Raw genomic sequence first — 21,841 nt, forward strand, 5'->3', positions numbered from 1 at the left:
CCAATGACACAGTTTAGATTGAAGTTGTAATAAAATCAAAAATGGATGTACACGATTATATAAATGTTTAAAAATTATCTTCACTTAAACTCAAGAAATCAAGCACAAAACGTCAATAAAATGACTTATTTTGATGATATTTTAACGTGTCACAGTTCCTTGAAAACCTATAAATGGTTGATAATATAGCGCTGGGCGATAAAACGATAGCAATAATTATCGTGATATTATTTTTCTCAATAAAATATAACAAATGTATTATAAAACGTTGATATATCTAAACCTTTGATTACACCCTCTAACCACTGGAAATGGAGAGGGGTAATGGTGCGTCTTAAAAGCTAGTTCCCACCCAACATTAAACAGAAAAAGAAAGTCGCCATGGAACAGCCAATCGCGTCGCAGGGTTAGAGGTAGACAGGGCTTAAAGACGTTTGGAGCTGAATGTAAAAACAACTGAAACGAGTGAGAACATGCTCGACAAGAAAGGCCACTAAACTTCATTAGTTCAGATATTTTGGCAATTTATTCAACCTCTAAATCCAAGATACAAGCTAACAAACCATCTGAAAAATCTGCCTTTAAAATGATATGACAGAATGATTTTTGACGAGAATGATATTTATCGTGAAAATGATCGATATCAACTGATATGAAAAATGTTATCGTGATAACATGTTTTTCAATATCGCCCAGCTCTATGATGATACATCCTTCACTCAGCGACTACAATAATGTGATCAATGAACTGCTTTTTTATTTTTTTGTTCCTCCTCCACAGTGCACAGCGAGCTAGCAGTTATGGCTCATTAGCATGATTGCTACCATGAACAATCAATACTCACAACATGCCCCTCCTTATTTTCCAGTTTTAAAGGCAGCAATACCTATATTACTTTTTATAAAGGTGTGTTCAGTGATTTTAACACAGAGACCAAACCACTTTGTTGACATATGTTAACATAATACAAACAAATCTGTGGCTCAGTTAGGATTATGTGAAGTATTAACAGTTTGGTAAAAGCAGGATAATTTGGTGTATTTCTTTGAGCGTGCCTGATCCAGTCTGTTTCTGTAGATGTGCTCCTAAAGTATAGTTAAAAGCATTTTACTTCATTTTTATGTGTTCTATGAAGAATCTCTAAGCTGTAACACCTGCAGAACAGGTTGTTGGAACAGTAGAACTTTGTCCCCAGGTCTTAATATATGTAATGCACTGGAATTTAAAAAAGTATGTAGCCCACAGCAGTGTGTGCACAGACTTTAGAGGGTGTGTCCTGTTTGTCTTGTAAGCTCTCGTCCGTTGTCTGTACATGCTGAGTTATTACCACACTGGGTTCTTTAATTACGGGATGTCAATCCAGCTTCTCCAAGATTAGATCTGGTTAGGAGTGCTGAAGACAAAACTTTGATGTTGTTGATTTGTTGAATAAGCTTTGTGCGTCATTATGGTAAACAGATGTGAAGTATATCTAAATGTGTTGTTTGTTTCACTGCTGTCTTTTTCTCTACTGAGAAATAAAATGTCTCATTTGAAACTTACTTATTTGTTTAATTATTTACTTCTGTGCGTTAATAATAATTGATATGATCTTCTTAGTTTCCCTTTTTAGTCATTAGCCATGCATGTCATTTTGGTTTCATGTGTCCACAGTTTGCAGAATGTCTCAGAACTTAATGCATTAAAATAAAGAAAGAGTGGAACAATATAACTTGTGGTACTCACAGAATTGAAACATATACATTTAAATGTTTCAAAAATAATTTCTTCTTCTGGAAACATTGCTACCATCAGGCGACTGGACTATCAGAGAGACCACACTGCCCTCAAGCATTTTAGAGGAGAATTGCTGTACGACACGGACACATCGACGCACAAGTATGTGGTGCTCATGTCCATGTCAGCCCCTGCTGCGTAAAGGCGACGCAGAAGTATAAATCAGCCTTGAGATGTGTTTTACACTCGCTAATAAATAATCTTAAATGATTTACGCTGCTACAGACACAAACAAGAAGAGCCTATGTTTAAATTTACCCTAAAACTGTCACAGTAAGCAATAATCTCATTTAGCCAGTTCAGGAGTTTGACTTTAGAGTACACTAGGAGAATACTGCCGTGTATGTGCTTAACAGGATATTCAAAGAGATTAAAGAAAGAAGGAACTGAGTGAGAACAAAACATTGTAAATGGACTGTGATTGCACGTGCAGAAAAACAGGATTCAGCTTCGGCCGTGATCAGGTTCCACGTAGTTCTTCTCCTACACATGTAGGTCATATGGTTATTAATTAATGAAAGACAGTGTGAGACGTGGCTGTACACTGTCTATGAACGTTACAGCAGTCATTCCTGTAAAACAACTGGCTTATGATTTGAATCCTTGCCGGGCTACGTCTTACTTTTGGATTATAGTATTGAAGAAAGAGGAAGATTCATGAACAATCACGATTCATAACAAACTTTCATCATCAATCCTGCAAATAGATACACTGATCTTGATGCAACATTCAAAGAGCGGAGGTTTAGGAGAAGAGGTTTTAAAAATGTAACTTTCTTTCACTCAAAAGTGTTGCTTTACAAAATAAGATCCTTCTATACTTACACACATATCTTACATAAAATAGATGTCCTTCACAACGAGTGTTTTAAGATTTCATAGCAAAATAATGAAGTTACAAATCATGTCAGAGATTGTCCAGCATGCCAAAGCTTTAATCATATCAGGATCAATCTATGTCCATAAGTGTTCTAAATGAAAAAAGGTATACTAGTCACATTTAATGTATAAGTACAATACTGCCTGTTGTTGGAAACCTTTTTATTCTATAATCATAAAAGTAGTTTTTAACTACTCAAAAGACCAAAACCAGCTCCAGTTACAGCTTAGCATCCTATCTTTGAGTTAACTTTAGCTGAAAGAAATCTCTCTGTTTTTAGGAGAGTCAAGGTGACTCCTGTAAATAATCACTGCAGTGACTCAGCCCCATCTAGTGGGGAAAGTTATGCGTTGCACTCTATGCAGACCTTTGAGATTTCAAACCAGTTTATGGTTGATGTTTGGATCTGTTAAATCTTTACATAGACAGATAATGCTTCTGTGTACAAGGCAATGATGGCACGTTCTCTGTTTGTGTGTTTAAGAACTTCACTGACCTGCAAAGAGCCCGTTCTGCAATCCTCTCCAACATCTTTGGGGGAACTTGAACTATGACCCAATATGTAACCTCATTAGCACTCATGCTTCTGGATGGCGAAGAATCCTCACAGCTAGCATCACCTCCATCTGGTGGAAAGCCTAAAAACCCAAAGAGAGTGGTGTGAGAACATGTCCCACATTCATATATGACTGCAGTATTGGAGGTAATATTTACCATGTGCTTCCCTCAACTGAAGAAATATGGAATAAGTCAAAAATTGTATTTAGTATTATGAACTTAACAACCTTTGACCTGGAAACATGGAGAGTTCCTTGGAGATATTTGGTCAGCATCACCTCTTCATTTCCAGAAACCAGAGTACTTTTCCACAGTATAGCCCTACCTGATGTTCAAATTGATCTGGGAGGAAGATAAAAACCAAAGTTAGAAGATAAAACACATTACCCTTAGGTTGTACAGATGCTAAGACATTTAAGGATGCTCATAAAAATAGCTGAACTGGTTAAAACACAGACTTTCTAACCCCTGAGTCTAATGCTTGAATAGAGAAACTGTGGTAGATCCCTCAAAGTCCTAAATCACACTTTTCCTGTCTTGTTCTTGACAGTTTGGGACTTCAAAAGTGTTCTAAGGACAGGATTTATTGGTCTTCATGCCTCATATCCTGCTGCATAATTACACAGCCGCCACTATGACTCATGGATAAATACAGTACACACAATTAACCTTTTACAGGGTTATTTAATTATGTGAACAAAAGCAAAACTCAGGCACAATGTCAATGATGATCTAACTGTAAGACATTGTTAAGGGCCAAACCCTGCAGGAAGAGGAATCAGTCAATAAAAACATGTTTAAGCCCTCAGGCAACACAAAACATTACATTTGTTCATAACTAACTGACAGACAGAAGGTATCTGACTTACTGCTGTGATGCCACAGTCCCTTCCTCTGTCGTTCGTGGTGGTAAAGTGTTTAGTAGCCATGTTTTATGCTTTATGGGTCATTTTATTGTCATCTTATCTCCATCCCCCTCCATAACAGCTAGCTAGTTGACACAGTTAGCGGGCTAACATCGGCAGCTAGATTTCGCTACGCAAGCTAGCTTAGCATTAGTTGAAAAATAAAGCTATCATCCTGGATTTAGGGTTTTATAGAACTAGAGATTTACCGGTATGAGTTATTTTCTCTGGCACAGTTGCCTTGGCTGTGGTAGACTCATAGACGGGTAGACTGTGTGAAACTATCGAACTGATCGCCTTATGACCTTATAACCTTTTGACCGTTTGACCTTTTGACAGCAGGGTAGAATCGACGCAGGCGCAGCAGCAGCAGGTGGGAGGGGCTAATTGGGCAGTTAGGCCCCGCCCCTGACGAGTTTGCTTCCTTCGCCTTCAAAAATTAAGAATTTATGGAATAAAACGAAAGGTTTTTTAAACATTGGAAAAATTAAGTCATTTATGTGTTTCCTAGAAAAAAAGACTTTGATAGTTAATTTAAGACAGTGATGTGATTTATGTTAAGAGGAGGTGGAGAAAATCCTAGAATCAGACATCCCCCTGGACCCTTTATTGTTCCTGTTGGAAATATGGCCTGGACACTTGTTTACAATGGATCAGTGTTTTATTCTGCACATTTTGTTGATGACTGCTAAAAAAAAAAACAAGCAGCTTCAACTTGAAGCTGAGGGGTCCTGATTTATTTGCCCTGCTGACTGTCTCTTTTTTAATTACAGTTGCCAGTGTTCATGCCTTGAGTTAACAATGTCATTTGCAGTTGGTTTTAAAATTGCACTTTAATGAGGGCTAATAAATCAAGACACAGTTTCTGCACAGAACAGAACACAAGTCATTTACATTATATAACGATTCCTGTCTTGATGCCCAGCTCACACCTCCTGGCTTCAGCTAAGATCAGACATGATACTGGTAGTATTTATTTCCTCAATTTCAGTTAGAAACAACTCTTTCTTTATTCTTCTTCAATTCTTTTTTTAACTGTCAGGTGTTTGTTTTATGTTTACTCTTCTTTTGTGAAATGTAAAGCCAACAGCCAGAATCTCTTTTTATGAAAAACTTTATTAATATTTTAGAAATGGTACAATATGATACATTACAGTAAACAACATGGGACAAACAACATGTAGTGTAGGTACAAACTGTGCAAACGAACAGGACTGTGGTGTATGTGTACTGCATTTATATTTGAATGAACCTTGTACTGGATTTCTCTTTCATAACATCCTTTACTTTCACTTTCAAATTTGATACTAGCAAGCAACAAAGCTGGGCCAACAGACAGCAAATGTTTGGCCTAATATCAAGTTACGATTTTAGTTTGCATAAAATGATAAAAATATCTTATTTTACATGTTATGCATTAGCGTATTGTAGTTATTGATTAATGGTTAAAGGCAGTGTTGTGCTGGTGGAGATATCAGGAATCATCTTTTCTTTTCTCTTTTCCAGTTTGACCTTCTTTAATGCAGTAACAGACCAGGGAGGAGGGGAGGGGGGAAAAGGTTGTGCGGTCCTCCTCCTGTTGCAGGTAGCAGTCGTCAGTTACACCACATTTCCCCTGCAGGGTCAAAAACAGGACTTCCCAGGGTAACAAGACCACAGTCTGAGAGGATAATGCATTTATTTAAATATGTTTAAAGTGAACAAGAATTCTGCTTCCAGAAGGATGCACAAACAATCACTGAAATGTTGGCTGAATACACTCATATCAATTAGATCTAATCCTAGACTATCCCTGTTTGGCCCTGCAGTGGAAAGTGGCTCAGGAGGGGGTTTTGCACCTGGATGCAGCATGCGCTCTCTATGTGAATCTTTTGGACACCGCTATCCACTCTGTTTCCTGATTGGCTGGGGTTTATTTGGCAGTGATGACCACCGGCACATCGGTGGTGATGTCAGGTCCTGCCCCCTCCTCATCGGAGTCACCCTCAATGCTGTCGTTCTCATCTGAGTCGCTGTCAGCGGCTCCAGGTGTAGCGGTGGCCTCCTCACTGCTCTGGCTCTCCTCATCCTCTGACTCCTGGCTGGTGCTGGCACTGTCGCTGGCGGTGCTCGAGCTCTCCTCCGCCTCTTCTTCTTCCTCTGGAGTGCTGGAGCTCTCGCTCTCGCTGGTGGTGGCATCGCTGGCACTTGCACTGTCCTCCTCTGGAAGGGGAGCCTGGCGGGGTTCAACTGCCTGGTCCTGAGAGATACCAGAGGATGCATCCAGGCCCTGGCTCTCTACCTCAGGGGTGCTGGTGTCCTCCTCCAGGAGATCAGCGTGGACGTGGATTGCCTAAAGGGAGGCATAGAGTGAACATGAGGATTAGTTTGATACATTCTTAGAACCAACAAGTTTCTTGGTTGAAGTTCATGCAGATATTTTGGCTTTCAACTGAAATGTCTTAAAATTTTTGACCCAGTCCAGTTGCCTTTTGGATGAAATTTAGAAAAACTATGATGTGGATGACTGAGAACCTTCACAGAAAAGAGTCTGTAGCAGATTTCTGAAGGTTTGACACTACCACTGGCTCGCAGCGTCACATTCTTTTGCACCCTATTGCCTAATAAGATATTTTATGGGCTGTTACTCTGAGGAAGCTTTACCTTGTACACTTGCAGTGACTTCTCCACATCATTGCCCTCTGTCATGTCGTAGGCCATCTTCTTTCCGGTGTTCACATACTCGTAGGACTTGTAAGGAGCAGGAACCTTGTGGTAGGATTTGTCCTCCACATAGATAATGGTCTTGTAATCACTGGGGTATCCACCCAGGCTGTCACCACGGGCGTCTGCGTCTGTGACGATGGTGGGTTCAATTGGTGCTTCGGTGGTTTCAGGTACGGGTTCCTCTGTGATGATCACAGGGGTGAGGGTGGAGGGAACGGTGGTGGAGGACTCGCCTGACTCTGAGCTGTCGCTGGACTCGTCCTCATCGGTATCCTGGAGAGACAGAGGTGGGAGGTGAGCTGGTGTGTAGGAACTTTTGGATCACTAAGACAGATGGTTGCAGAATCCCTCCCCTGAAATGAGCCGCATGTATTTGTACTTACGTTTTCCTCTGTCTCATCATCATCATCGTCATCATCATCATCACTGTCTTCACTGTCCTTGCTGTCGACAGAGGCTGTGTCTGTTGAAGCTGTGTCTGTTGAAGCTGTGGCTGAGATGTCTGACTTGGCTTCAACTACGGCCTGGAATGCTATCTGCTGCTGCAAAATCATCGAAATTCAAAATTATAAACTTCACAAGAACTGTAGTGTTTTAACAAAAGACAAAAGCCAAAGAAAACTGTGAGTATGAATTTTTATTACTGAGCATGTCTCACCTCATCTTCATCTGAACCATCTAAGCTCTCGTCTGAGCTGGCAGCAGCAGCTGCTACGACATTCTGAAACATTAGAAAGACATACATTTAATACACTCATAGTTTAACTTTTACTACTTCTATTGCTGCTTCATTTCTGCCAAAGGCAAATACCACTCTAAGACAATTGCTAACCCGATGCCTCTCTCACTTTTGAAGCTTTACAAAATATATCACTGTCATAAAATAAAGTTTTATGAGTTTCCTCAGGGAAAAAAGGAGTTGCAGGATCTTCTTCATAACACAGGAGCCTGTGAGTTGAAAGTCTGGAGTCTATTTTGATTTGAGAAATCAGAAATCTCCCATCTAATCTCTTAAAGTCCCAAAGGTTTGAAAATGGAGGAGGGGGCTTCTCTCCAAACACAGCCCTTTGAATGTTAGATGTTTAGTTTACCTGTACACTAGCCGCACGGGCCTGTGGAACGACTGCTGCCTGTTTCCTGATGGGTTGAGCTGCAGGTCGTCTCACCTGTGGAGCAAAAATCAGTCAGTTTTGACATCTGTTCTATCTCTAAATATCTATCTCGCCTTTTATTGAGATACTCACCACTTCCTCTGAGCTCTCTGAACTGCTGACAGAGACTTTTCTCGCCTAAAAGACAAATTTAAAAATAAGTCGACTGCCATCTGGAGACGAAGCTTCTGTTTAACTTCAACAAAATTCATCTAGAAGTTTAGACTGAAGAGGAACATTGACTCACCGGCCTGCAGAGGACTGTGGCGAAGAGGAGAACGAAAATAACAGCCACTTTCATTGTGTCACAGTTTTGTGTCTAAAACGGGAGAAAAGCAGAACAAGCAGGTTGAATTCACGCAGTAAAACATCATCGTATAACACAATAAAACAATGAAACATAATCATGATATTCAGGGATTGTACAACAACAAAATATTGTTCACAGGCCACAACTTCAGAGGAAACACAATGACATGTCAAACTGAAAAATGCGCTGCAGGCCTCGTCAGTCAATCCCCTCGCCCAGATTCCTTCCTAAAAATGGAGGCTGCATGGTCACATGTCACAGGAAGTCATTAAGCCTTTAATTACAGACCAAGACGAGAGGTTTTGTGTCCCTGAAAACTGTTTCGATAGACTGAAGCATTCTGTCTGTCATCAGGCTAGAAATCACATCGTTTGGGCTTGTGGTTTGTTTAACTACGAGGCAGGATGTATCTGGCTGATTTAAGGCAAAAAGATGTGAGAAAATTACATCTATGATGGAGAAAAGGATGAAATTAGTCTCTTAGCACTTGACTGAAAAGATTTATGGGAGGAAACCAGCCATGTTTGGAGTTGTCTGAATCTATAATTCATTCTCCCTCAATTACTCTGCAAAAAAAGTTTCAGAGACTTTGTCAGGGTTGAAGACAAACATGTATCTTCCAATCAGACACAAAACTAAATCATCTTAGAACGGGAGTCAGAGTTTTGTATGGTCAAAATCAAGACTCATTTTTGATAGAGGGCTCATTAAAGCTCCTGTAGGGGTTATTATTAGGTTAAGAAACCGACCGAAATAAATAATGATGCTTTTTTATGATCTAAATAAGCAAACAAGACCATCAACAACAGGAGTGACTATTTCTAAGTTGCTATTTTTCATCTCTGAAACCAGGGGCGGGGGGCAGGTGTTAGACCAAGAGGTAAGCTGCATGCTCCAGATACAGCCTCTGTCACATGGACTATGGCAAGTGATCTTTTGATTGTTAAAAGAGGCCAGCATATGATTTTTCTTTGGTAAGGAAATATTATGTTCAGGACAAATCAGCATAGCCTGCTTTGGGCGCTGATATGGACCCAAACCTAATGTTCCTCAAAGGAGCTTTAGTTTCTGGAAACAAAAGGACTTGACCCCGCTGCTCAAACTGAAATCATCTTTTTGGGACTATTTCAAGCAGAGGAGTAAAAACCTTTCTACTTTGGTGCATATGTACAAACCTATATTTCCATACAAAACCTCACAACATTAACTACAGAAAATATAAAGCCGATAAAAAGGTTTACTGGCCAAAGGTAAACAGGTAAACTGGCCAAAGAAAGTTGTCTATAGTGGTTCTGCAAAACTTGTCACAACATAAAGAGTTCATAAACGAGATAATTCAGAACTATAACTCATTCTGGACTAAACATATAGTCACTGCAGATAGCCCTGGCCTGTAGTGTTCTGCAGAGGAAAGGGTTTTATCAGTCTTTCGCTGCACAGTCAGTGGTATTCTCGATTTCTGTATGTGGTTTGTTGACAGTAACAGCCACAGTAACTGTAACAGATGGTTCTACAACACTTTTCACCTTTATATCTCTATACAAGTAAAATATCTTTACATTTCATTGATGTACAGCTTTTTCCTGCATTTGTTAATATCTTGGGCAACATCTTTACAAACACTTATCTGCTTCTCATTTCCCTGTTCTTCACAGTGCCAAACTCTGCTTTTCATTTATGCTGTGGGAGGAGCAGTCTGAGTGTCTGCTTCCATCTTTAATGATGGACTCTTCTTATACTATATAATTCACCAGGTTATAACTGGAAAGCCACAGCGCAGCGGGATCAGGACAGACGCCCATATGGCCGTATGTGTGTTTTTCTGGATGCCTATCTTTGTGAGGACCAACATGGGAGTTAGACGTTTATGGTGGACACATGTTTGGTTGGCACATTCTTTCTCATCCTTATGTTTTTAAGGGGATGTTTAAAGCTAAACTTAAAAGTTAAAAGTTCAAGTTAAAATATGATAGTTTTGGCTGAAAGAAAGAAGCTGGAGCTGTTTGTGTGTTCATGTACTTAAAGCTCCTGTGAGGAACTTTTAGTTAGTGTAAATCACTTTGCTAACACCTACCCTCCAGCAGAAGTTTCAGGCATAAATAATAACAACATAGAAATTATCAATCTTGCTTCTGATGGTCTTGTTCACTTTTTTAGGTCATACATAGGCATTAGGATTTACATCAGTCTGTTTTGTAACCTCATCACAGGAGCTTTAAAGTTTCAGATCTCTATACTAAGCACATGTTGTTTTGTCATCACATTGTCCAAAGGCTAACTTCTAAGTTATGCGTTTAAGTTTTGGAGGTGAGAGGTTTGGACTTAACTTCATAGTTAAGGTTAGTTTGTCATTTTGGGGAACACACTTTTTAAGCATTTGTTACAAAAGTTTAAGGAAATAAAATGTGCTGAACTGCTTACACAAACAAACCTGAAAACACAGGCAGATTTAGTTTGGTTTATAAAATCCTGAGTCAAACAAAGTGGTGGATCTACATCACGTTCTTAGATCAATCCCAGGATGTCTTTAAACCTTTTAAAAGAGATTTACAGTTCTGATAAAGACAGGGACCATAACTTTATTAGATTGCTGAGTTGCAAATGATTCTGGAGGAGTTAAGAGAACAAAAGCTCATTCAAGATCACTTAAGTCTGAGGTCTTGGTTGCAGTTTGTGTTGGGGGAATTCTGACTGCCAAAATTATACACCAGTCTCGATAATTTAACTAATTTTACTGTGCAGGTCTGCCAAGGCTTGTTTTGTCATCTAAACTCCTCCACTTAGAACCTCATAAAGTCTTCCTCAGCTCTTTGGTTGAACACACTGTAGACTGAGCTGATAGTTAATCAGACTTGATGTTTACTAAAGCGTGGTTAGTCTGGGCTGGTCCTGGTAATGTTAGTTAGTTTCCTGCAGCCTACAGCTTCCGGGTCTTTCCCTGGTATCACTGCAACGCTCATCAGCCAATCAAACATGGCATCCCCCCTCTTCAGCTCTAAATCTCAGGCGCACTTCCACTGCCATGAAGTCTCAAAAAAGAAGTCATAATTAAAACTGCACAGCCTTCATGGTGGATAACCAAATCCTCCTGTGGGTGTGATGCAAGTTTCCTCCACACAGACTTTCAGTATCTGATGGTGTGTGCAAGTATTTCAAAATAAAACTTCAGTTTGATGGACTGCAGTGCAATGCCCAAACCGAAGTGCAAGAGTTTGATTTTAAAAACCAACTGAATCAAAGTAATGTTTGAGGAACTGATGTTGTTGAGATCATGTTAAACTTGAGGACATTTCATTCCAGATTTTGAGAAAGTTAAACAAATATTCTTTAAATTCTGTTCGGAAGGATTTGCCTTGAGATTCATTTGACTGATGAAAATCCACATTAAGGCAACGAGTACTTGGACACATGGTGTGTTGTGATGGTTGAATATTTGTTTTTAAAAAACACTGGCATAAATCTGTTGCTATAGCATTGAATCTCTGAGACAGGCTCTCTAAAAGATGCTGGAACCTGCCTGCAGAGAGTTGCTCACTATCTGCTGCAAGACATAAAACTCATGTTTGGTGGCAGCTTTAGTTTTTCAGCTTATCCTGAAGATGTTGGATGAGTTCAAGACCAGGACTTTTTGCAGGCCTGTCCAGTTGTTGAAATGGGAGTACTCTTCCTGGACCTGCTTTTATGTTAACATTAAAAAATCAATGTAAGAAAGGCTAACCAACAAGGGATCTTTGGGGCTGAGAATGAGACTGATTTGAAAAGGAAGAAAAACACAGTTGAGAATTTGCAGCTGGAGTAAAAAGAGACCTTTACTGTGAGGTTTGTTCACAGGTTTGGCTCTGATCTTACAGCAAACATAGCATGAAAACTTTTAAAAACTCCATGGCAGAATATTTAACTTGTCTGTGATGTTCTATATTGCAGACAGTGCTGAGAGTATCCTAAAGTTTGTAGTAAGAGCTCCCTCTGCTGGAAAAACTGTCTAATAACAACATTTCTATTTCAGCCAGAACATTGTTTAGATTTCATGCTCTGTCCAGAAAGTTTTGAAATAAAAACCATACAGCATGAACTGATACAAATATATCTGTAAGAGGCCTGTATGGATTGCAGTTTGATAATACCCTGCTTTAAAACTAGGAGACCAAACTATGAGAGGAAGAAAAACAGTCCATGAAAGTATGTAAACAGAGCTGTTAATATATTTCAGGGATTTTTCTGTTGCTTTGAGTTGAGTTTTAAGTTGAATTGTGTTGTTTTAAAGTTAAATAAAGCTCATTCTCAGCATCTTTTACTTTACTGCCCTCCATCTCTTAACACACAAACAGAAAACTCAAGACTGTGCGCTTTAGAAACTGTGTTCCTTTCATACCTTGTTTGCAGTCGAAGGAAGTTTCAGGAGCTCAGCAGACTGTGGAGCAAAAACAGGCTGATGTGGTTTGTCTCAAGTGTATCTCCTGGGTTTCCCTGGGTGTTGTCTGCTGCTCGGTGATGCTGCTGCTTGGTGCTGAGAAACTCCTGATTGGCTTTTTAAACCCTCCAGCCTCAGACAACAGCCAATCAGCTTGCAGCATGTGATGTCATGAGGTTAACCACTCCGTGGTCCACCTCTCCTCTCTCTCTCCCACTCTTCCTGTGGTTGGTGCTGTGGTGGTGTGGGGGCAAACACACACACACACACACACACACACACACACACACACACACACACACACACACACATACAATGCAAAGACAAATTCATGGATGAAACTTGCAGACATTTACAGCCCAGACAGAAGCATGTGAGTTCTTTTGCCCCTCTTCCTCTACAAAAACACACACATGCACGCACGCACACACACTTGTATGAGTATGAAGTTAAATTAAGGACATGCAGTGACAGGCTCTGGGAAATAACTGCAGCATGCAGTGGCGGGTGGTATGACAGTGATTCAGCTTCCTCACAGACAGAAGAAACTCATCTGACTGAGGTCTGACTGGATAATTGAAGAATTTGTCTGAGAAACCAGACTGATTTGTCCTCAGCTGTCAAGCAGGGGAGCAGAGGCATGTTTCTCTATGTGTGTGTCTGTGCAACAGTCTTTGTAGTGTTTCCAAGTATGTGTCAAAGTTTAGGTTGAGTTCTTTTGTGCGTCTGAGTTTGTGTAAATCTGAAAGTATGGATATATTTGCAAGAGTTGAGAAAGCCGCACACATGAAGAGATAAAGGCACAATAAAAAGGATAAAGTGTTATTTCTTATTATTTTAGGCTTAAAGATTAAAACATGATGTGTTGAAACAGATAACTGTTTATTTTAAAACCTTATTTGCGCAGGACTTCACTGACTTGTAACAATAATAGAGAAAGTCTGTGATCTGAATCCAGTGATCCCTCCATGTCAGTAATTTGTAAAGAAATAGTCCCCAGCAGTTTGCCTGTAACATTTTATCAAACACAGACAACCACAGAGGTCTTTAATGATATTCTCCCTGTCGAACGACATCCTGTTGATTTGGGGATGTTTTCTATTTTTACTTTGTCTTCTGTTGCGCACCTTTTTCTGTCATTACGCTGGGAAAAAAAAACGGGGGCTGCACTGCCAATTATTTAAGAAAGTATTGACAGCACTTTGGATGCAAATTCAGACGGCTCATCTCCGCACACAGCATGGAGACAGATTTTCACAAATTGGAAGCTGAAATCCATCAGAACACTGAACTCACACACTGATTCAATGGATGGAACGAAGGCGGCACACAGAGACATTTCTGATTATGCGGGAAGATAAACAGTCAAAGAAAATGTCACCTTCAGCCTTTATTCAGGGAATATCATCATGTAATAAGATGAAATACAATGTTTGTTTATCCTATGCAGATGGATTAGAGTCTCGTCATTTCAGTTCCTGTTATCTTGAATTCTTAAACCTGTGTTTAACACTCTTCTACCTCTGATTCTGCCATCAGTAAACTCTGTTCATTTTCTTCACTGCTGATCTTTGTTCTTCCTTTTGGTCTCGTCACTTTTAGCATCCTCTTCGTGTTGTTTACTTCACTTTTTGACTTTTCCTTCTCTGGATTTGCTTGCTGTTTTCAGGTTTACCTTCCCTGTACTACACTCTGTTTCTCCAGTGATGAGAGGCTTATCTTCTGTGCTGTTGTCCTTTATATGGAAACAGCATACAAGGCTCTGAGTACTGCTACACTCGTTATATCGCTTCTTAATCACATGAGGTCAACAGGTAATACAAGTCCCCTGAGAGTAGTCTTTTAGATGTGTCATCGTCATGGCTCGAGTTTCACACAACGTTACAAATCAAGACTCCTAACTGTTACATTCCTGTCATGTGCTGTTTATAGTCAAATTGAAGTAATTTGCAAGACCAAATCAAACAGGCAATCTCAAATTTCCCTGAAAAATTGTAAAACATCTCTTCAGAGATTGTTCCTCTGCTTGTGCCGCCAGTGTAGGAACTGTGTCACATCTGCAAATGGTGCAGATGATGATTAGACTCTCTGCTGACAGAAAAAGTGAAAGAGAGAGAAACATTTCACACTTACACTGACATTAGAGTTTGAGTCCTAGTTTTTCACAATTATCTGAATGACTTGGTAATAATGACCCGTCTGCATGCTGGTTCTTGGCCGAAGGGCTGAGTGGGTTTCCACTTTGGGTAAGTATGAGTCTATTGACAAGGATCATAACACACTACACAAAACAAACAACAAAAGGAAACCACTTACTCTCATTTGTGTGTTGATCTTTGGAGTTAGACTTGTTTGCAGTTATACCCTACATTAAAATCTATGTATAGGTTGTTTTTTGTTTTTTTTTATAAATGTGCACAACTGGAAGTTCAAGTCAAAGAATATAACTTTGACAATAAATATAATGTTTGATAATTACCTTCCTGATGGGTCAAAAAAATAACTGAAAACTGTAAAAGCTTTATAAATGCACAATTCATGGTGTATTGCTATGTGTATTCTAGGTATCCACTTTACATGGCAAGTTGCAATGGTGCTTTCGGATGCTGTGTTCCATTTTGTGCAGGCGCATTAAGGATATATAAATATACTGTATGTATGACAAATAACTAGTTTCATCCGACTAGTCTGATTGGGCTGTGATCAGCTCATTTTTCATGTACTAATGAGAGACAGTATTTCGTTTTACTACGAGTGCAAACACTAAAGGAAATGACTATTTAGAGAAATCTTGAATCTTGTCTCCTTCTGTACACTGAACGCTATACGATGTGCGATGGGGCTGAGATTCAGCCAAACTTCAAATTCAGTTGTACATTTCCAAACTGCGTCTGAGTGCTCGACCTACAACCGTCCTCAGAAATAGCCACCTGTTCTGTTGTGCAAACACATCGCACTAATGTAGAACAACACAGAACTAAGATGTGAATTCTTCACCACTTCAAATTAACTGATGTTGTTCTAATACATTTGATGCAGATATAACTTCAATCCCTCTTTTGCTCTTGTCACCTAGTCCTTACTTCAGTTTCTTCCTGTCCTCTACCTGGAAACAAAGACTCTTGTTTAAAATAATTTATATCACATGAAACTATCTTCAGGAGAACTCAGCCTTATGTTTCAGATGTATGGCGGATCGAGTAGTTACTTTTATGCAGACTATCTTTTATGTTTATGCTGCGTCTACCTGCCTGTCTCTATATCATAAAACTGACTGATGTAGGAATGTTTGTACACACACCTGGACATAAACAACTGTGCGTATTTGATATGTGTCTGTATATGTGTGTGGCTACAGTCTATACATACCCAGCCAGTGTGCATGTGTGTCAGACATGCACACACAGACAGCCTGAGACAATTTATGACTCAATCAAGTTTAATGCTTCTCTCGTGTCAACGACGCTGCAGGTGTTCAAATCTGAATTATATAAGAATTCAAAGAATGCACGTCTGTCTCGGTGCAACCCACCGAGACCTCTGTTTGATGTTCAAACATTAAAATCCCACCACATCAGTCTCATCTTCAAATGGGTTTACTAATTAGGCTAGACTAATAAAACAGTATTTGCTGCAAATAGTCTAGTAGTATTTGTTGCTCAGTCTGACAAATGTAAGACATGAAAGAGCTGGCTTCTTGTATGAAGGATAAAATCAGGACATTTTTAATGTTTGAAGAATAAATACAAATTCTAAGCTTAAACTGGACATTAATACAGAAATAATACTTTTTTGCTGATATCTGAATTTTGGTCTAGCAGGCTTGCAGGAAGTAGCCAGGGTATGAAGATTGGTGAGCAGACAGTGCATCCTACTCAGCAGCTTCCCTATGAACACCAGTTTTACAAGTCTTGTCTCACCCTGTCCGAGTTCCAAAATTCTAGAAAAACAGCTTACTATGCGATGTACAATTTTAAAAATGTTGGGACGCTGTGTCGAATGTTGATAAAAACATAATTTGAGGGTTGTCAAATCATCTTATCAACTTAATTGAAAACAGAGCAAAGACAACGTTTACCATTATGAAATTAAAAACCTTCCAAGGTTTATCAAAAATATGTGTAAATTTTAAATTTGATGCCAGCAATAAAAGAAGTTGGGACAGAGACAAGAAAACACTTTTAAAGTCAGTTGCATGACTGGGTATAAAAAGGGCATTCAAGAGCGGTCTCTCAGAAGTAGAGATGGGAGGTTCATCATACTGTGAGAGACTGCGTGAGCAAAAAGTTCAAATGTTTCAAAATAATACTCCTCTATCGCAAATAATTCAGACATTTCATCACTACATTATAAAATATCATTATGAGATTCAGAGAATCTGGAGACATCTCTGTACAAAAGGGACAAGGACGAAAACCAAGACTGGATGGCCATGATCTTCAGGCCCTCGTTTGAGCAAAATGAGTTGCACTGCTACAAAACAAAGGAAAATCATCACTTCTTTTTTTCTTTGTATTCAGGAAAAGGTGTAAAAACCACCAAACTTAAAGGGGACTTCTTATGGTTGTAAGTCAAAGTACAAAGGCCAAATCAAGACTTTAATTTGTTAAGTATTAATACTGAGAATCAGACACTGCTGGTTGGAATGAGATTTAAGCAAAAAATATATATGAAAAGAGAGAATAAAAAATCCAAATAAATATCAAGCAAAGGAACTAGTTTGATTTTATTAATTGTTGTGCTTCAGCCTGAGTCATTTCTCTTCAAACACCAATTGAAATGCAAGCATTAAAAACAGACATGACTCTGCAGTGGAAATCACTGCATGGGCTCAAAATCACTTCTAAAAACTATTGTTTGTGAACAGTTTGTTGCTGCATACACAGGTGCCGGTAACCGTACCATACAAAGAGGAAACCATATATAACTCATACATAAGATGGACTTTGGTGAAGTGGAAAACTGTCTTTTGGTCTAACAATTCAAAATTGTACTTTCTTTTTGGAAACCATGGATGCTGCATCCTCTGCTTTAAAAAGATGAGGGACCACCCGGCTTGTTATCAGCACACAGTTTCAAAGCCAGCATGGTATAAGGATGCATAAGAGAGAGAACAATATATTCAAGTTTTAGAGGAACATATTTTGGGGCGATGATTTTTTCAGGGAAGACGTTGCAGCCAGACAATGCCAAACCACATTCTGTATGTATTAGTTATTAAATTAGGTTAGTAAATAACTTTCAGACAACTTATTCTCACTGTCCAGTATCATAAAAACTGTATAATAATTTATCTTTAAGATGACTTCCTAGTCACATGAACTCTCCCATTTCTTTTTATAAATGCATAGCTTTTCAATCATTCAAAAGTCATTAATTCAGTGTAGACACAATTCAAGATCATTTGTAGGACACACGCAGGCCTCAGAGTGTTTGCATTTGACACGTTCATTATATCTGTCGACAACAAATAGTCGTTGGGATTACTTACACACCAACAGTGTTTACAGATACACTGTGTGTCATCACTCTGATCGTACAGACAAGTTCAACTCTGACAGTTTGATGATTTGCAGGCACTTTCAGTCTTAAATGTGCAATTATAGCCACAAATCAAAGCTCTCTTCTTCTGCCGACACAACAATGTATGTTGCTGCAGAAACCTCACAGGAGTCACCTGCTCGGTCTTGTATGACCCCGAAGAACTCATCACCGTCTTCAAAGTAGAGTTAATGCATGTTACTTTATATTGGCACCTTCGACCTTCTGTTAGGGATCAGCAAACGGTTTTCACTCGGTTCTCTGCTTACTTGACTAATATCAGATCTAACCGTAACAGATACAGCTTAAGTCCATCATGACAGAGGACATCAGGGATATTAAACAGCTTGAAGAAGAAGAAACAGTCAGCCAAGACGGACCACAGTAAAATATCCCACGTGATGAGTGGAGGATGGACGGGTCTGAGACACTCAGTCTCCTTTTCAGCCTCCAACAGTTTCCAACAAAAACAAATGTGAATGGTGTGAACGTGTTTATTTGGAAAAAGACAACAGTGCTGTTTCATGGTTCAATAAAACGGTCTCCAAAAATCAACCAAAGAGGGACGAAAAACAAATCAAAAGGACTTTTATGAAAAAGTTTGTCACCCCATGCGTGTGCTTGTATCTTGTCTTCTTAGTTAATGGTGTTTTAGGTCTAAATGTGCAAAATTAATTTACGTGTCACGTGTGTTTGCAGCTCAAAGTACCGCTTTCCTTCTGTTCAGATTGGATTTACATTCTGCCTTACTCCTCGAATATATACTCTTTTAACGGTGAAACTTTAGTGACATTAAAACGTTCACTGATAATGAAAAAAGGAGATTTAAAAAAAAGGAAACCAGTAGCTGTCTTCTGCTGTTTTCAGCATATTTTGAGAGGACTCTCTGTGCATGCTTTTATTCAGATTAAGTACTTGATGATGTACACACAGATATTATTTAGATCACTTAATTCAGCATCCATGTAAATAATGAAGTTTGAATCTCTGATCAGAATGATTTTATTCAGGTTGAACAAAAAGTGCACATTTAACCAGATTCTAGGCCCCTTTGCAACAAGTGGTTGGGTTGCATTTTTGTCCCCAAGAAGACAGAACATGGATTCATTTTGTAAAGTGAGTTTTAACACTATTTTGGTTCATTTCAACAGCATTTTAACATGAAACTGTAAAAAGATATTGATAGAAATCATGTCAGAGCATCAGCAGCAGCTCTAAACCAGGAAATATTATCTATACAAAAGTGTGATAACTTTCTCCCGCCATTGTGTCAACAAAGTTGATTGCAGAAGTCCCGCCCCTTCTTGATTCTGATTGGTCGGTGATCAAGAAGTGACATTGATGAGCGCTGTGTTGTTCCAAAAGTTGAACTGAGAGCGCTGCGACTGACGCTGAGGGCATTTTCGTGCTGACAAACTCTGAATCACTTTGAGTTTGCATAGAAAACAGGCGCTGCCAGAGTAAAAAACGGCGGCAGTGGACACACCCCCTTAAATGAGCACAAAGAAAGTCAGCACCTAGCAGGTGAACACAATGCAGCATTTAGCAGCCTCTTCCAGGGGTTGGTGGAGACCAAAACAGAGTTACAGAGTGAAAACTGGATGATTGTTATTTCTCAACTGTGACTATGTTCCTGTGGCTGTTTGCTAATAGGTCAACTTAAAATGACTCAAGGCTTACAGAAATTAAGCTAACTTTGGTATCAGGACAATGATTCTGACATTACAGTGTGAGGCAGTTTTGAGTGTCTGTGCAGTGACTTGATTGTTGGACGATTATTTTCACTACACAGACGGCTGAGATGTGTGCAAAAGATGGATAAGAGAAGTGTGTGAGTTACGTATATCACTGTGTTTATGTGTAAGTTTAACCTTTATGACTTATTGTTACTTTCTTCTTTCTTGATGATTATTTTTAATGCACCAATGTTCCTTTCGCTCACAGTTTCAAACCTTTCATAATCACCTGATTTCAAACAGCTTCATGCACTTGCAAGGGGAAAGCAGATGTCTTTTACTACTGGAAGCTTCTTGTTTAATGCATGTCACGGGTTTCAATCTCTGCGGTCACAACAGGATGGAAACATTCCCTCTAATGGCGACCTCAGGATATTTGTGTGTTCATACAAATTGCTCCGTTAGTCTTTAATAAGATATTAGCCCATCAAGTTCTGTTATTGTAAAACATATATACGAGGGTGTTAATGGATGCTGGGAGAGATCAGATGTGGTTTGGCTGCTGGGAGAGACGGCACACTCACACACAAACACACCCGTGTACCATCACACGAGTAAAACGGATACAAAAACACAAAGAAACACACACACACACACACACACATTCTCCGACTATAAAAGTGGTTGGAACACTGGCTGGCAGACAGTGGAACAAGAAATAAATGAGTGTGAAACCAGTTATGATAAAGACTTTCACAGACTGTGTATGTGGTGCATGTGTATGAGTGTGTTCATACGAGAACGGTACTGAAAACAAGAGCTAAAGACTTTAAACCTAATTGTTTTCCTGCATCTTATCTATTCTGCAAGAAAAGTTTAAACACTAAAAGATTTAGATTGAGAGAATTGCTTTAAATCAATGTTTTGTTTTGTTTTTTTCCAACTTTATTTTTAGAAAATTTTCAACATTTTAGACAGGGTGACACACAACATGGGGTACAAAAATGTAGAATAGACATCAGTTGTTACATCTGAATATCAACACCCTTCCCCACCCACCACCTATTACAAGGCTATTCAACAATTACAAAAAATAACAATAATAATACATAAATAAATACATAAATAAATACATAAATACATAATAAATAACTAAAATAATAATGACAATAAATAAGTGGAAGCAAATAGTATTAAGGTACAATAGACTAGAGGAAATAAATAACAAAGAGTAGGTTAAGATTGCACACATCAGTCCTCCAACTCTGAGGAGAAATCTAGAGAATGTATATAGTTAAAAAAGGGATGATTTAAATCAATTGTTTGAGTCCCTGCGTTGTCGTGTGTGAAGACTGTGATCAGGTTCACAGACTCTCACCACGTGTGAGTTTATACATCTGAAAACATACATGGAAAGAAGTGGTGAAAATAAATGTACTACTATACACATTATACACCGTACATTTTAAACCCTTGTGGAAGTAAGATAAACAAAACTGGTAGCCACAATAAAACAATATACCTAATCTTGTTCATTTCCACCCAAAACATAATAATAAAAGAGGAAATACATATATTTGAAAGAAAAGTCACCTTCTGGATTCCAAACTAAGCTCTGGCAGACGGTTTCAGTCTTGTAACTGTTTGAGAGACCTCTTGTGAAACCGGCCACAGTCTGGATCTCCTCTGCTTGAATTTGGAATAAACAGTCTGGATGTTTAACATAAATATATTATGTAATAGACAATGTGCCAGCTTTATGTGGTTAGGATTGCCGATCTGTCACGTTGAAGGACCAAATCTTAGAGCTCTGCAACTCACACTCAAAGCTCAGTGAGAAAAAATGAGCTAAAGTGAAAAACCGTCGCCTCTATGAGACGGGCTCCAAACTGAACAGGACAAATACTGAACCTGCAAGCCAAGGAA

The 21,841-nt window shown here is 39.0% G+C and overlaps 2 protein-coding genes across 24 annotated transcripts in view; both read right to left on the reverse strand.

Annotated features, from left to right (window-relative positions):
* Window positions 1–4,469, reverse strand: part of LOC117831160 (formin-like protein 13) — a 76,197-nt gene extending 71,728 nt beyond the window's left edge. For 20 of the 23 annotated variants that reach the window (XR_004634949.1, XR_004634945.1, XR_004634936.1 and 17 more), the window contains exons 1-3: window positions 4,085–4,469; window positions 3,443–3,557; window positions 3,154–3,295 (exon numbers count right to left, since the gene is read on the reverse strand). The gene's annotated coding sequence lies outside the window, so the exon portion shown is untranslated. The remainder of the gene's footprint in view (window positions 1–3,153; window positions 3,296–3,442; window positions 3,558–4,084) is intronic. The other 3 variants (XR_004634952.1, XR_004634943.1, XR_004634948.1) reach the window with 3 other exon arrangements.
* A 747-nt stretch (window positions 4,470–5,216) lies between these two features.
* The window catches only part of spp1 (secreted phosphoprotein 1), a 38,438-nt gene continuing 21,813 nt past the window's right edge, over window positions 5,217–21,841 (reverse strand). The window contains exons 2-9 of the mRNA XM_034708903.1: window positions 12,660–12,932; window positions 8,225–8,296; window positions 8,071–8,115; window positions 7,918–7,992; window positions 7,485–7,547; window positions 7,210–7,368; window positions 6,764–7,099; window positions 5,217–6,452 (exon numbers count right to left, since the gene is read on the reverse strand). Coding sequence (XP_034564794.1) covers window positions 6,033–6,452; window positions 6,764–7,099; window positions 7,210–7,368; window positions 7,485–7,547; window positions 7,918–7,992; window positions 8,071–8,115; window positions 8,225–8,278 — 1,152 coding nt within the window. The 5' untranslated portion in view covers window positions 8,279–8,296; window positions 12,660–12,932 and the 3' untranslated portion in view covers window positions 5,217–6,032. The remainder of the gene's footprint in view (window positions 6,453–6,763; window positions 7,100–7,209; window positions 7,369–7,484; window positions 7,548–7,917; window positions 7,993–8,070; window positions 8,116–8,224; window positions 8,297–12,659; window positions 12,933–21,841) is intronic.

Source organism: Notolabrus celidotus, chromosome 19 (genome assembly GCF_009762535.1).
Source record: "Notolabrus celidotus isolate fNotCel1 chromosome 19, fNotCel1.pri, whole genome shotgun sequence".
NCBI lineage: Eukaryota > Metazoa > Chordata > Actinopteri > Labriformes > Labridae > Notolabrus > Notolabrus celidotus.